This window comes from Lipophrys pholis, assembly GCF_963383615.2.
Source record: "Lipophrys pholis genome assembly, chromosome: 17".
Taxonomy (NCBI): Eukaryota; Metazoa; Chordata; class Actinopteri; order Blenniiformes; family Blenniidae; genus Lipophrys; species Lipophrys pholis.
The window spans coordinates 16,988,808-17,005,847 of record NC_137643.1 but is presented as its reverse complement, the minus strand read 5'-3'; the positions used below and the strand labels follow the sequence as shown (position 1 = coordinate 17,005,847).

Below are 17,040 nucleotides of genomic sequence, written 5' to 3'. Positions count from 1 at the left end.
GATCAGGCTCTGTGTTTCTTCTCTCAGCTTGACCCAACCAGACCTCAAGGTACCAAACAAAATTTCAAAAAATTAATAAATAAAAAAGGTTTTCTACACCACGTTGCTGTGCCACAATAGCTGCAGTGATAAAGTGTATCTCTACTGATTCTTGACTTTTTTTTTTGACTAACCCTAACCCTAACCCTTTTTTTTATACATTTTCTTAAGCTGCTTGCAAAAATACCAAAACAATAATCCAACAAGCAATCACAACCCAGTAACATCTGGTAAATGTTAAATGCATTTTGCTCGGACGGAAAACACAATGTACAAACATCTATTGTGTGTGATGGCCTGAAAGAAATGAGCTCAGATCTTTGAGCATAGACTCCCCCCAGGAACCCCCGCCTTTGACTTGTTATCTGCCTGCAAGATTTTCTTTTATATGAAACGGAGGACTAACAATAAACCAAACGAAAGTGGGAAAAATAAATAAATAAAAAAAGCCACAATCATCTCCCCGCCGTTCAAATGGAAATGAAGAGAGGCACTGCAGGATCGAGGCAAACAAATGTTGACAAAACAGATTTGAAGAGACGTCTGTGTCTGTGTCAGAGGTCAGCTGCTTTCTGAGGCACAAAATGGAAAAATAGGCGGTCTGGAAGATCTGGAACATAGTGGGTAATGGGTGATGATGCTGGTTTTACGATCGTGATGAATATAAAGGAGAAATGTCTGCTGATGCTGGGGGAAAAGGGCGGGGGGGGGGGGGGGGGTGTCAGAGTACAGTCGCACAAAGGAGATGAAAGTCAGTGATTTCATCATTCAGGGAGCGGGCTGAGAGAGGTTCAAAAATATCTTCAAACAAACGGCGAGATCATAATGAGCCGTAACGTCTGTGCTAAATATTGAAGCGGTTTGAAGTGTCCGTCGAAACTCCTCTTGATTGAATTATTAAAGCGGGCGCTGCGATAAATCACAGTAATTGCTCTTGGCTCCACGAGGAAGCCGATGATAACGGAGCTCCAGATATTTCTGAGCGTTTGGGAGACACTGAGAAAAAAAACAAAGTCAGTAAAGTTAGTTGGTGTGGACAAATAGTGTTTGAGATTTTTGTCTTTTGGTAAGTCCCTTCTTGAAGACGACCACCCTGACGAAGCGCAGCAGGTAGAGGACGGTAGCAACAGTGAAGGTGAATCGTGATGACCGACGGCTTCACGCCGCTGCTGGCCCTGCGTGGTAAGTGAAAGATGTGCCTGAGTGAGTGAGAGGTGAAGATGGCGATCGATGAACAAAGCAGACTTGGTGAATTATTCAGAGAAGTGGTCCGGGACACCTTCGTGGGGTGGGAGGGGGTGGGGGGTTAGAAGCCAGTGGGCATTGAAGCCGTTGGCCTGGCTTGAGGTCGCACTTGAATCAGAAGCGCCAGAGACTTGAGACAACAACGATCCCTGGGAATCGACTCCAACTTTGGGTTTGAAGAGCCGAGGCCTAAAGGCTTCAAAGTAAAAGGCTCAGGGAAGGTTTAAAGGCTTCAGCAGTGCTGCCAGACATCGTCTCCACTCTGAAGAGTGTCCACACAAACAAAGGTTTGAAGACAAGCGAGCGTGAAGCCCAGCGTGTTCAATGTGGGCGCGATTTGAGCACGAAACCATGATGCATTAGAGCTGTGGTTCTGTGTGCTAATGGGAAAAGCCGCACGCTCATGAAAGGAACATGACTTCCAAGAGCAAGACTGTAATGAAGATCCAGCGAGCAGATGGTCCGAGCTCATCCTGGAAACTGGCTGAACATACTGTCCTTTAAAACCCCACCACTTCCTGTCTTTGACTCCGGATGAGTCCTTCCATCCAGACGCTTTATTCCTGGGAGTGACGCGAGAAGAACGTACAGTAAAAGCAGAGATCCAGTTCTGTTCTCTCAACCCTTTGAATTTATGTCAGATAGACGAATGGAATCACAGCAGAAGGAGGCACATCTACAAGTTCAAACTTAAATCTGGAATAGTTACCAGACACCATCGCTGTCATGACACCTGCAAACTGAGACAAGAAACCAAGGAAAACCCAGATGCAGGAAAGAAGCTGCAAATAAATACTTGATCACACACAGTGCAGTTTTGCCTACTTGACCTCTTTTGATTAATTTTGGACTTTTTTTTTGTTTTGTATTAGTATAATTTCTTTATTTTAATGAAGTGCATTTGTCGGTTTCCCTTATTAGCAACCCAGCTCATGACTTTTGTTTAGATGGAAACATAACATTACTTGTTGGCGACAAAATCGATTCCTAAACAGGTTGAACATAATCTAACAATGGATACTTATGTTTTGAAGGCATTGTTTTATTGTTATTAATAACCGTGTGATACTTAAGGCTTGATGGTTTTTTTTTTTTTCATCTTCTTGCCTCAGACTATAAATGCACAAGGACTCCCCCAATACCTGGCTTTTTCATATGTACTGATAGTCAAAACGCACGTTTGAAATGAACTGCTGACTTTGGAGGCAGTAATCTGTGTTTTACTGCCCTGTGATGTATTAACCACATATTAATCCTGGCATCGCCCGTTACCAGCCGGGATCAGCAGCGTGGTATGAACAAGATACACCGCCCATGTGCATAGGATTAATATCTGCTCTCGATCGGAAGTGTCAAAAGTTTTATTTCACGGGCCACATGCAGGAGAATTTCATCCTTAGGGGGCTGGACCAGCCAAAAAAAAAAAGCCAAAATAACCTTTAAATTTAAACATTAAAGTTTTTTCCTTGTTCTGGGACAGAGTATATGTGATGTCTGTTTTCACAAAATCAACAATTATGATGGAAAATTACAACAATCTCAACATAAAGCCAATTTGAATGATACCTTCTGGGGAAAAAATTTAAAAATTAAAACAAATTAAAATGCAGCATTATGCATGTTTTTACAACTTTTCTAACAAGCAGCATCACCAATATCTCAGCTCGGGTCTCTGTGTTGTGTTGTGTTGTGTTGTGTTGTGTTGTGTTGTGTTGTGTTGTGTTGTGTTGTGTTGTGTTGTGTTGTGTTGGATGGATGGATGGATGGATGGATGGAGGGATGGAGGGATGGATGGAGGGATAGATGGAGGGATGGACTGCAGATTGTTGACTGGGACTTTCAACATATCGAGGTTCACTCTGTGTGAAAAGTTATTCATTTTTGAATTATTCATCTGTGTGTTCAGGGCAGAGCATCAAATAAACTGCTGTCTCTCTTCCTTTAGGGAACTTCCAACATCCCAACAGATCGCAGTGCGTGCATGCGACAGCTCACCTCTCAAGAAAAAAGAAATCATAAAATCATCAGCCGACAGATCCTGATCCGCTCCGTCCTCGTGTTTGGGACGATTGAATATCACGTTCTGCTTTGTGTGTCCATGCACGTGGCCCTGCACACACAGATCCTGGTATTTGATAAACTTTGCAGAAAAAATACAAATGTACCACCCTCCTGCGAGCAAAAAAAATACACCTTCAACTGCTGGTAATGCTTTGGAAAAAAAAAAAACAATAACAACAATAACAACAACCCAAGGACCCATTTGGTGCAAACAGCAGATTGTACTTGTTCTGTGAGCCACCTGTTTCAGTGTGCATAGTAGAACAGGCCACTAAAACGTCGATTAAACATGATGCCATTGACTCAACACCTGGTTTTAGTTGGTCTGGTTCTTTGCCTCAGGATGAGCGTGTGACATCAATGCACATGAACCCGCCTCTCTTGCAGAGCAGCAAAGCTAAAAGCCTTAAGTCTAACCTAACGGCCGGTGGGAGACACAAACATCTGAGGAAATACATGATTTTGTGACAATTTCCATCAGGGATCAGCTCAAATTGGCTCTTTGCACATGTTGCAGAAATGCTGCGGGCAAATTGCACAAATTGCGGGTTAAAATGTGCCTCAAGGTAGCATGCACGTGACACAACACGACCAACATTAAACCTTAAATCACTTCAGATTTGCACGACTTTCATCAAATTGAATTACAAACTTTGGATGTTAGTCTGGCAAGTGACGCACGGGTGTTGTGACGCAGTTGCAGACTGCTACAGGTAAACTTGAGTCCAACAGTCATTGTGTTCGATGAAGTTTGACGTCGAGCAGAATGGCGCCTGTAAAAGAAGTACGGCAGCTGCTGGTGTTCAAATTGAGGCGAGTTTGAGACACATGCAATGACTATGAGACTATAGAAACCAGAAACTGGTCAACTTGAAACCACATGTTTATGGAAATAATTAAAGATGTTTGGGAAACTCCATAGATTCCATTCGGTATTATTTATGGCATATAGTTCTCTCCCAACATTATTATTATTATTACGTGTGTGGTTTCATCAGAGAGACACCCACCAGTGGCCCAACAGGCAAACTCCATAGTTGTCGACTTTTTTGCCACTGACATCGTTTTCAAAAAGGTTGCCACGGAAACGAGAAGCTCTTCTGAAATGAAAACACAATGACAACACATTTTGACTTGGAGTGGGTTTTTTTTTTCACTTTCATTCACAGGTGAATGTCTTACAAAGAGCAGACTGAAGGACACTTGTTTTAGAGTAGTGACACATGATTAGAACTATTGTTATGATGTAAATTTAATCCAACAAAGACAGGGAATAGTTATTCTTTGGTAAAGGTTAGATAAAAAGTAAAAAAAAAAAACATGAAAAAAAAATAAAAAAGGTGGGATGTTGTGCCATACTGTGTTCAAAAAGAAGAAACGGCCTGTTGCTGTTTGTACCTGAAGGTACCTGCAGGAGGTGTGTGTGTGTGTGTGTGTGTGTGTGTGTGTGTGTGTGTGTGTGTGTGTGTGTGTGTGTGTGTGTGTGTGTGTGTGTGTGTGTGTGTGTGTGTGTGTGTGTGCGTGTGTGTGTGTGTGCTGGGATAAATAAGATTATCAAAATGCTACCAGATATCCAACGTGAAAGACGTCAGCGGCCTTTGAAGCGGCTTCATTTCTCCTGATTACCCTCGCTGCCTGACAGAGTGGCATTCTTTGGGTTATTGCTCACCTCTCCATCAACCCCGCGGCCCTCAGAGGTTTAATAAACATCCCTCACAGCACAGAAAGAGCAGCAGGTACAGATGGTATGATGGGTAAACACACACACACACACACACACACACACAATGTGCTTCACAAGCGTCCCTGTGTGTTGAGTTATTTGTGAGCACCATCTGCTGGAGGAGGGCGAATAATAATTTAATGTCTGGGGCGCCTTTATTTAGCCATAATTACCTCAAAACAGTCTTAAATGAGTCATGCAGAGGAACGAAAACTACACGGAAATGATGTGATTGAGTTGGTTGACGACTTTTTTATTTGGAAAAAAGAACAACAAAAAAGAAAACCCTGATTGATTACATGCTCGCCCAGCACACAGTGATTGACAGAACAGCTCTCGTTACTTTCATTTCAGTGGCAATGGACAGTATGTACAGTGTGTGAGACCATAAAAATAGCTTATATTCACGGCAGGGTTTTAAAATTAAATAGCATAAGAAGAGGATGGTTTTCGTGAGCTGCTTCACAGCCGTGTGAAGAACTTATTGAGGCTGAGGCACTAATCTGCTTCACTTCTCTTGACAAATCCTCAATGAAAAGCATCAGTCAGTCCAGTTCAAGAAGCACCAGCAGCCCCCCCCCCCCCCCCCCCCCAACAGCCAGTCTGCAAACTGAAGTGTCTTTAATACTAATGTCAAAGTTATTCAACAATTTGCTGAAAACCACCTGCACTGGGTCACTGCAAGAGGGACAAGTGTGAAGATTAAAAAAAGATAAAAAATAAGAAGAAAATTCTGTAATATTGAGGAAGAGAAGCATGTTTTAGTGCTACAAGTGACGACAAACAGCCGTGTGTCTGTGTGTGTCAGAAAAAGTGTGGGAGTACTACATCTAGCCAGCAGAATCAGTCTCCAAAGCAGAGATCTGAGATCTCTTTTTTTTAATATTATATTAAAATTGGATTACATAAACACACTTTGCGTGACCAGATCTTTTTTAATTATATATTTTCATATTTCTATTTATTTATTGCCAAAAACAAGTAGTCAAGTGTAGAAGCTTTTAAACAATTTGGAGCTCAATGCAAATGGACAATTCATTTAAAATCGGGCAGCACTTTGGAGGAGTAATAAATAGAGGACGTCTGGAGCCAATTTTCAGTACTTTTCATTTAAACATAGTTAGTTAGAGATATCTCAAAATTTGGGCACATAAAGGCCAAACCTCTGAATAAATATGGACTCCATACCGATAGAGGTATGTTGAATATTGGGCGAGCTAACTTTCGTTATTGTTAAAGCATGGGACCCCTTGAACGCTCTATAGAGTGTTTAGTAGTGTTTAGTCCACCACAGGTCAGTGGTCAGTGGTGGTTTGAGCCCCTGGCGGCTGTCCTCAGCCCCCGTCTGCCCCTGGCAGTAGTCCAGACTACTCCTGGGGCCCGGGGGCCTTCATGGCCATGCTGGCCCCAACCATGGCCGGGTAACTCCGGTTCCTCCTCATCCCGTCAGGCCCGAAGGGGGAGCCGGATCGGCGCAGTCCGCCCAGGGGCCCGAGCATTGGCCCGGGACTCACCGCTCGGCCCCCCGGGGCTCCGCCCACCCCCAGCCGCTTCACTTTGTCCAGCAGGTTGAGGTTGTGGACGGTGACGCTGACGTCCGTTTGGCTCTCGCAGTCCTTCCCCCTTTGCCGGCCCCTGATGCCGCCCGTGACCTCCTTCAGGATGGAGCGGGCCGGTTTGGAGGCCAGGAAGTTGTCATACGAGGGGCTCTTAAAGTCGAAGCCCGCGGAGGTCGTAACTGAGGACGCCCCCGGTCTGGTGGGGGAGTTTGGAGGGGTGGAGGGTCGCAGAGGGTCGGGGTGTGGCGCCCGGTTGGGGGTGATGGAGGTGCTGAACAGGACTCCGCCGCTGCCCTGGCCGTGCTCCAGGCCCTGGCTCTGGTGGTACATGGCTGCAGAGATCCCTCTCTCCTGAAGGAGGCGCACCAACCCCAGGGAGGTGCTGGTGGTGCGAGTCGCATCTCTGCACAGAAACACCCCAAGAATGAAAATTTAAAACACGTTATTATTATTATTATTATTATCATTATTATTATTATTATTATTATTATTATTATTATTATTATTATTATTATTATTATTAATTCCCACATTTCTAGGAATAAACATGTATTTCTGGTTGTGTTTGGTATGCTATCACAAATAAATCAACAAACATCAAAAGAAAAATATAAATAAGTAAATACCATGGAAATATAATTATGACATGATGTTTCTAATAATGTCTGTATCTCAATTTTTAAGTCATTTATCCGCTTTTTTCCTTTTAGAAAGTCTAGTTATTTTTGTCTCTATTTTAGTTATTGCACTTTTTAAAGAAAGCCAAGAGATAAGAGTCATTTTGAAAATAGTCCTGGTGAGTAAATATAGTGAATATAAGATGAAATGTTTATTCACATATTATTCAGCGAAGGCTTCATGGAGCCACATGGACTAAACTTTCACTTGGCGTCACAACCTTCTTTCTTTTGCGCGCTAAAGACGCTTTTGATTGCAAAGAGTGGAGGATGTGAGTGCGCGTGGCGTCCTGCCTGAGGTTGGTTGAGGACTCGGAGGGCCTCAGACTGAGTCTCCGGGGCGTGCAGGGAGTCACAGCAGGGGTTCCCAGCAGCGTGCTGGTCATCACGCAGGAGGACGATGAAGAGACTGGGTTCAGACTGAAAACACAAGGAGACAAAAAAAACAAAAAAACATTGTGAAGATGATTATTTTCTCTTAAATTGCACTTTTCATGACGTCTCTTCTAACCGGAGCCGTTTGCACCAGAAGCACCTGCATGAATCATTTAGCACCTTCCCACCGTCTCGCGGATAAGTGACTAAATGCTGTTGCCTGGACACGATCTCGTCTCAATTCGTCCTGCGAGACTTGGTCCGACTGCACACCGTTCGCTTCAATAAACAAAACACATTGAGCTGCGCAAAGTCTTTAAACTCCATTTTTGTTCATCTCGTAACTTTGAGTGCTTTTACAAACTATGCAAAGCAATAAAATAAACACATTAGAGAGACAAACAAAGGTACACTCTTGACAGTCATTATATAAAGGCCCCTTTTTTATCTCTAGTATTGTATTAAAGTAAAAATGGCTGCTTTTAGTGGAAAAGCAAAACCTTTGCAATGCGTGTGGAAGAATCAGAGGATAAAACTGACTTAACTTTAATAGGACATTAAGAGAAAGTCGAGAACCACCATGAAATCTACATTTAAAATGGAATTTAAATATATTATTATCAATATGTAATATATCATCAATGAACACTGGCGTCTGTTTGTCTTGAGCCAACGAGACAAAGTAATAACCTGTAAGAATCAATCAATACAGTTCTATTCTTTGCACTGGGAAGAAGCAATGAGGTATTTTTACTTTGTTTTCAAGTATCTGTACTTGAGTATTTATATTTCTGATGACTTGTCAAACACCAACATCTGTACCTTTTTCCTTTTTCATTCTTAAAACTGTCTCATTTCTTTTTTTAAACTATATTAGGATGATTTACAGTGAAATTTGCTTCTTTTTTTTTTCTAAACATTTTTGTTTTATTTCCAAAGTATTTTTTCATGTGTGTGTTTGATTGATAAGAGAGATTACACTACTTCAATAATGGCTGAAGATTTCCTGTATCAATAATTAAAGTGTTAAATGGAAATCATAGTTTTTCATATAAAGTCATCAGTATGTTTTATTAAGTAAATAATTTAGTTTATGATTAGACAAACTGTGATACCTGTTGAATCCTGACAAGTGTGTGTGTGCATGTGTGTGTGTGTACATGTGTGTACATGTGTGTACATGTGTGTACATGTGGCCTTGAAACTCCTTCTCATTTATTGTTACAAATTGTTGCAAACTTTCTGTACTTTTTAACTTTTACATAAGCAATCAAGTTGATTTTTAAAAAGTATTTTTTAACACTTGTTTCATTAATTCTACTTGAGTAAAGTATGTGAGTACTGTTATTAACCCCGTAACCACTTTCAAATTCACAACTACAGGAGTGTATTTCACAGAGTTTACATTATGATACAAAAAAATGAAAATTAGAAACTGGGACAAGACGACAGTTCACATCTTTCGGCGACCAATAAAGTAAAATGGCCACTAATGAAATATCTGCCAATAATGTAATAATTCTAACCATGTTAAGTGTATTAAAGCTGATAACGGATTAACTTGCCAGTTGTTTAAAAATCAAGCTACATAGTATACATCCTCACTAAATGTCTATATTTGATAAGAAAACTGTACAAAAACTATTTATTTTCAAAAAATGCTGTATTTTTTTTATGTATTCTAACAGTTTTCAGATTTGTTGAAAATCTTACAATATGTTTCAAATATTGAATTACTATGGCAATTTATTATGTTATTGCCCATTATTATAATATTGGTTACCTCCAGCTATTCAATGTTTAGCAGATCAGTAATTAAAATTATTTCAAGTCAACCCTGACAATAGCTGGAACAAACACATATAAGCACAATTAGTTGTGCAAGAGTCTGCAACGTCTGCAGCATCGTCATGGCGCGGTTACCTGGGTGTGACCCGCGTCAGCTCATCCGTCGGGTGCAGGATCCGACAGGTAGTGAAGGTGTACGTGGAGCTGGTGTGAGCCATGCATTTACCCGGGTAGTACGCCGCTGCAGCAGAAAACATCAGAGCGTCACGTCAATGCATGAAATCTTCCACCGGCGGAAGGAAATGTGACCCCGCGTCCTCACCTAGCACGTCGGTGTTGCTCAGATGAGGCGAGGGCGATGGAGAGGCCGGAGAGAGCGGGGCGAGGCTGGTGGGAGGCTGAGCCAGGTTGGCGTCCGCGGTGCTGGAGGTGGAGGGCACGGCCGGAGTGGTCGAAGCCGAGGAGGTGGGAAGGTTCTGGAAGTACTGCTCTCCTGGCTCGTCCTCCTCGAAGCCGCCCCACGGGTAGACCTGCTCAGAGTCGACCAGTAGAACAGTCACTAACAGTGATATTACATCAAACAGAAACGATTATATGGGGCCAGTTATAGTTGAGTTATACTTCAGATTCCAAAAGCATATTGTAAATAATTCTCACATGAGATCACAGACATGAGCGTGAAGAGGAAATGAAAACAAACCGAACTAAAGTGACATTTGGACTTCCCACAATGCTGCTCGTGTTTACTCTATTTGGCTGCTCGTTATTGTAGCTGGTATTGTGGATGTGGCCACTTTTTAATGGCACAACTAGGGTTCGAACCACTTAACCAAATATAGGTAAATTAGGGAAATGACAATACAATTAAAGAGATTTGCTCCTTCAGGAGCATCTTTATGGAGGATAATTCTGCACATTGTCAAGGAAAGAGTGTTGTTTTACACATTCTGAGTGGCAGATGTGGGACGACGAACACAGACCTGCTCCAGCTCCAGCTCCAGCGGCCTGTAGCCTTTGGGTACGACTCCTGGCCGGGCGTCCAGGATCACGCCGAGGTGCGGCTGAGCTAACTGCTGCCAGTGGTGCAGGGTGGCAGAGCCTGGTGAGGAGAGAATGTTATAACTGCAAAATGCTTCGCAACACCTCTAACATTTTGAACCTCACCCCAGCATTCTCTACTTTTATCCTATTCTGCATATACAGTACCCTACGTTTACCTTCTCACACATGAAGCGACTAACTTATCTGTGTTCCACGATTCTTGAGAGCAAACCATGACAGGGACCAGTAAATTAACCAACGTTTGAAATGTGATGAAGAAGAATATGTCAGAAATGATTAAGACAAACACAGACACTGAAAAAGGATGGAGCACAGAAGGTTGATAAGTAGAATGAGAAATGTTTTTATTAGAGAGCCAGACATATTAATGACAGATGGATGAAGAAGTGAAGTGACAGAGTGAAAAATGAAAAAATAAATAAAAACCAGTAAAAAAAAAAGCAAACAAAAAAACTCAAAGTTTTGCATAAATAGAAGCAAGGACAGAAGATAGATATAGTGCATATATAAGAGGCAGATCAAAACAAATGTACATGAGCATAAAACAAAAACCTAATACAGTTGAAATGGTATATTTATCACACAAAAACTGAAATATTTTAAGTTCTGTTAAATTCAATCTGAATGAATTTAGCTCGTAAGTCATTAAAATCATAGATTATTTCATATTTTTTTTAAATCTAGGAGTTATTTATGAGAAATAATTGAGTTTCATGAGTGTATAAATGACTACTAATTGTTCAATAAGTTTTCAGTAACTTTTCAATGATATTCCTCAGCCTGTTTTTAACAGGGGTGTTTTTAAGGTCCATGACCAGCAGAGGGCAGCACAGGCTGAAAGCAGCGCCACGCAGGAGGTGGTAAACTGCCTGTGTGGCTCTGAGGTTTAAAGCTTTAGGTCAGAGCCTTTCGGGAGATCTTTGAGGAAGTTCATAGTGAATCTCCATGTGGCCTACAGCCAGCCGCGGGGCTGCGTGTCTTTGTAATAACTGTGTGGCGACGCGAAGCTGCCCGACTTGTGACGATGCATCAGAGACCAGAAAGAGTTGAAGAGCATCAGTGACAGAGGCCTCTCCTTCCTCTCCCTCACACTCCTCGTCTTCCTGCTCCCACCTCTGTCCCTGGCCCACCTCCTCCCCCTCTCCCTCTCTATTCCAGCGCCTGTTTTCTTCACCCACCCCCAGCACCTGTCCCCCTCCCCCTTGAGCGCCTGTCCCTGTCGCATCGTTTCCCCCTCACTGTCCACTCCCCTCTTTTTGTTTCCTTTCTTGTTCCCTGCTTGATGGTGATCACCCTCAGAGCTCCTCTCTCCGGCCTTGCACTCGCCTTCTCCCTCACCTTCGAGCGGCTTGACGATCTGGAGCTTGTCGGGGAGGTAGGGCCCCCGCGAGGCCCACAGGTGGAGGTTCCCCAGAGACATGATGCTCTCGGACGGGGTCAGCATGCTCTCCTGGCCCAGGGAGTCCTGCAGCCCGGTGTGTCCCCCCCTCCTCCGCTCTCTCTCCTCTTCGAAGAAACGTCTTTCGCTCAGGTTGTTCTGTCGGCGCAGAGACAGGCGGCGTAGGGCGAGCCGCAGGTCCTCCGCCCCGCTCACCTTCTTCTCTCGGCCCTCCGCACTGCCGACAGATGGGTTTGATGCATGAAACACAACCAAGCAAGGATATCTTTAATATCAGTCCGTTCCTCCTCACCTCTCCTGATTAGACGCCGTCTCCATCAGCATGCTTTGTGTTCGGTTGTCAAGGGTAACGCCGTCTCCGCTGTCTCCTCCGTAGACGCTGGAGTGGGGTGTGGAGAGGCCGCTGGAGTGAGGCGAGGTGCGAGGGGATTGGTTGGAGCCCGGGATGTTGGCGCTGGTCGGAGTCAGCGAGCGCTGCCGGACGGTCTGGTTCACGTTCTTCACCGTCTCAAACACGCGCTTCCTGTGGCTCCTGCACGCCGCCAACGGGAGGCAGAGTGTGTCAGTACTCTCCCTAACACATGGAAACTGGAGCACAGATGATTGACATAGTAGACAACATGCAAACGCCACAGAAATCTGCAGGAAAACTGAAAACACTCTGCTGCCTGAGTTTATAAAAGTAGTGGATTTACTTCTTAAACTTGTAAACTTTCCCCCCAAAATTTTTTATGAATATATTTTATAATATATATATTACCTTATATATCTAACATAGAATATTGTATATGATACATACACAACATATTATATTATATTATATTATATTATATTATATTATATTATATTATATTATATTATATTATATTATATTATATATATTTATAATAATATAAATAAATGTTTCATTCATATACATTCATACAGACAGTGAACCTCAAAATGACCCAGTTACTGATAACCAACCCATCAGTTTTAAATGGCCTCTGATTTAATGCATTCCAATGGTGCGTGTGTATTACGGTGGCACATTGTGGGTCAGCCTGATGTCTGGTTCACTCAATAAGTTCAGCTGAAGTCTCATCAGTTAGTTGGAATTTAGCACAGGTTATTCTGGTGCGTTTGAGCTCATCAATCATTATCAAAGTGCGTCTTTCCCAGGCGGTTACAAAAGTTCACAAAGTGCCAGCAGGAGCAACCACAAATGCCAAATGAAAAGATAATGACAAAGAAACCAACTCATGAAGTATATTTTTTGGGAGTAAACACGCTCCCTGCAAGCATCATGTTTGGTGCTGAAACGACTTACTTCTGCTCTTCACACTCAGGGTCATCCAGACTCAGCTCCTTCCTCATGGTTCCCTCTATCTCAGCTGCCAAAGAGTCCTAAAACACACACAGGAGAACTTCCTGAATCAAGAAATGCAGAGTACACACACCACACACACACACACACACACACCCACACACACACCCACACAGACACACACACACACACACACACACACACACACACACACACACACACACACACACACACACACACACACACGCACACCCACACACACACACACACACACACACACACACACACACACACCCACACAGACACACACTCCCTCACCATCGGGTACAGCCCCAGCGGGTGGAAGCGGCGAGGCGTCCCTGCAGGGTAGTTTCTGTTCCTCAGGTTCTTCAGCTCCTCCTGAGCTTCGTGCAGCATCTCAATGCACTCCAAGTACTTTTCCTCCAGCTCCTGAAGCTGTTGCAGCACAGACGTTGCCATTAAATTTCACCAACAGCGTTAAAACGCTGCATTTTCAGCCTGGCGTGTGAGAGGTTACCTCTGCCGTGAGCTGCCTTTGGGCATATTTAGCTGCCATCAGGTGCTGAGAGAGCTCCTCATTCTCGACTGCAAACTAGACACACAGTTTTGACTGAGTAACAACACTTTAAACTCAGAGTACCTCAATATGAAGTGTGTGTAGGTGTGTTGATATACTCACAGATTTTGCTTTCTTTTGCAGGTCGACGATCTGCGAGAGGAGGTGTGTGATCTCCTCCTGTTGTCGAGAGGCATCTTCAGTCTTACGAGCCAGTTCCTCGGCTATGACAGAGATCTGGAGACTGGACAACCCTGGAAGAGCAGGGGAGGTGAAACTGGGGAAAAGAAAAGGGAATTTTGATGACAAAAGCAAACTTACTGAGTTCTTTCACGCAGTCGTTCACCAGCTGCTGCTCCTTTTCCTCATAGGTTTCCGTCTCTGACTTCAGATGACTCGCCTGCATGCAGACATCGCTGATTAACCGCAGTATTCATCAGATTTACAGCTCCCCGATTCACATGAGCGAGTTCCTGTTACCTCCGAGCGGAGCGACAGGTTCTCCTCTTCCAGCTCTTTGAGTTTCTTCTGCAGCGTGTCACTCACAAAACCTCCTGAAGCTGCTTCCACTTTACCCCTCTTCCCCCTTCCAATTGACAAACACAGTGAGAGTGAGACTCACCATCCATGTATATGCTTCTATTAAGAGTACTTGGCAGTATTTATAAACTTCCGGGTGTGATAAAGAGAGAGAAAGCTGACGTTGGGGAGCTGCCGGACTCGTCCTCGCTCTCCTCGGCTGCAGTGGTGTAAAACTGCAGCAGCTCATCCTTCAGATTCAGCTCGTGGTGCAGCTGAGCCACCTGCAAGAAAGCAAATTATAGACATTTAACATAGAATAGTCCTCTTTCAGCCAGCTTGTGCATGTGTGCGCGAGCAGCGTGCGCAAACCTCCTCTGTGATGTGGACGACTTGCTCCTCCAAATAGTCATTCTGCTCTGACAGAGTTCGGTTTTTCTTGAGAAGTGATTGGCCGATCTTTGCAGCAAGCTCCAGGTCTCTCTCTTTCTATTGTTTGGAAGTAGAGTAGAGTAGAGTAACATAATTTCGTCAACATGTCTTAAAAATGAGGCATCAACAGTAAATGGAATGAGGCGAGAGGGGAGAGACTAACGGAGGCCGCCTCACCTCTTCCAGCAAACGTGTGACAGCATCGATGTCACTGTAGGTCTTCGTCATCTGGCCCACTCGCTCTGCACATAGCACTGAGGGGAGATGGAGCACAGACGAGACTCAGACTGACAGATTCGATGCAAGTGACCCGTCTTCTCAAAACAGAAAGTTCAGAGGAGGAGGAGGAGGAGGAGGAGGAGGTCGGGTCGGGTTTGGGAAGCAACGCGCCCGTCACCAGTGACATGACGTCAGTGTGTGAAAGAGCAGGGGCGAGTTGACAGGGAGTAGTTTGTTTCCATGGCGCACAGCAGTCTGCTCTGCTGCCCCGGGGGCGACGCAACTTATCGACCCCAAAGCTCTAATCAATAACACCTTGTACAAAATTATCAGATGCATTATGGTAAGCCTCTGTAATCCTCTTAGTACTGCAACCAGAACATAATATATTGAATAAACACAAATTTGGATGTACTTTTTTTTTTCTGTTCCGCAACTCTGAACAAAGTAAGAAATAAGTTCTGGTGTTCCGACTCGACACGTAACGCTCATCATATTGCTGCAGAAAAGAGGAAAGTCTCACGCTGTGAGGGCCAGTCTACAGTTGAATCTGACTACAAACACAGAAAAGCTTCAATCTTTTCCAGACTTTACCTTTCTTTCCTCCCTTACAGTACCAGCTCTCCAGGTCACTCTCAGCCCTCATCCTGCTCCTGCCATCCACGTCCTCCTGGGCCTTCATGGTGACCAACAAGCACAGACGACCAACGGTCCACATACCAATCCATGCAGCTGCAACCTCTCTCTGGCCCGCTCTGCTCGGCTCACAGCCCGATTTACCCTCCGCCCACGAGGACACCTCAGCAAGCGAGAGAGAGTGAGGGAGGAGGAGGGATTAGAGCCTGGGCCAGTTTTAAAAACAGCTGCTGAGGAGACACAGCAGCAGCAGCAGCACGGAGGCCGGAGACATGGAGTCGGTGATCAAACACGAGCTGCAGCGTGAAGCCAAACTCCCACATCTCTCACCTTGCTCTCCTTCCTGACCTCGCATCCTCTCTCTCTCTCTCTCTTCTCCTTTATGCAAGCAACAGGCGAGATCTGCTGTTGCTAAAGCAACGCTCAGCCACAAACACCCGGCTCACAGGAGCACTGGCCCGCACGCTCGCTCTGAACCGATGCTGCAAACACACTTATGTTGAGTCGTTAACACAACTTCCTCCTGACTCCGAGCGGCAGCTTCCTGAATTTCAGTCGCGACAATTAAACTTGAATTGTACAATACAATCACAGCAAAGGACACATTGAGACGCATTAAAAATGAGTGAAAATAACAATGTTATGTATCCATCCCACTTTGTCCAAAATCTACATTCAATTAAGAGTCATCACGCTTGTTTTTAAACTGTGGGCTGAAACTGGAGTAGTCTGTTAAAGAAAAGAAAGAAAATGCAAACTCCACTCAGAAAGACTCCCAGAGCAAAGACTCAAATTTAAATCTCACTCCAGCACCGCGGGATCAGTTACTCACTTAATAAAGGAGATAAAGCGCAGCACAATGTTGACAACAAAATGCAATAAACTGTTCATTTAAACTGAAAAAAAAGCAAAGCAAAGAAAATGATATTTCACAAGTACAGGAAGAAGACTTGGAACTCGAGGTGTCAAGCAAGAAAAAAAGTTGATCCAGCCATACTATCAGTATGAGTTTGTAAAAACATGCATGCAAAAGGGATGTTTTTGGGACATTGCACTGTATTTTGCATCATTAAGATTGGCTTTATGTTGAGACTGTAGTCAATTTTAGTCGGAATTGGTCAGATTTGAAAAGAAAAAATACTTTTTCAAGACTTAAACAAGCAAAAACTGTAAAGTGTAAATTTAAAGGCTCTTTTGGCACTTATTTTCCAGTCTGACGCACTCAAGATGAGTTGGTCGAATGTGGCCCCTCAATTAAAATGTGTTTGACCCACGTGGTTCAGATCGTGTGACGTCAGGACAATTTGCAGCTTGAGCTTTAGCACCACCTTGTGGACAGAAGCTGCGGTATCACGTGCGGCAAAACTAGTTAGAAAACAGCTGATGGGTTAAGAAACTCCCTAAAGGAAGACCCCTAACGTAA

General features: G+C 43.8%; 1 protein-coding gene across 1 annotated transcript; it reads right to left on the bottom strand.

The window, feature by feature from the left end:
• Nucleotides 1-6,435: 6,435 nt before the first annotated feature.
• trak1b (trafficking protein, kinesin binding 1b) lies at nucleotides 6,436-15,727 on the bottom strand (the record flags this gene model as incomplete). The annotated part of the gene is made up of 17 exons (XM_080484334.1): nucleotides 15,576-15,727; nucleotides 14,940-15,016; nucleotides 14,703-14,819; nucleotides 14,514-14,614; nucleotides 14,292-14,397; nucleotides 14,133-14,211; nucleotides 13,935-14,065; nucleotides 13,773-13,847; nucleotides 13,553-13,690; nucleotides 13,238-13,314; nucleotides 12,221-12,460; nucleotides 11,868-12,145; nucleotides 10,448-10,566; nucleotides 9,790-9,997; nucleotides 9,603-9,708; nucleotides 7,599-7,724; nucleotides 6,436-7,030 (listed from the first exon to the last, which is right to left on the bottom strand). Exons 1-17 carry the CDS (start codon nucleotides 15,697-15,699, stop codon nucleotides 6,436-6,438), a joined length of 2,697 nt encoding a protein of 898 aa, XP_080340460.1. The 5' UTR covers nucleotides 15,700-15,727.
• Nucleotides 15,728-17,040: the final 1,313 nt, after the last annotated feature.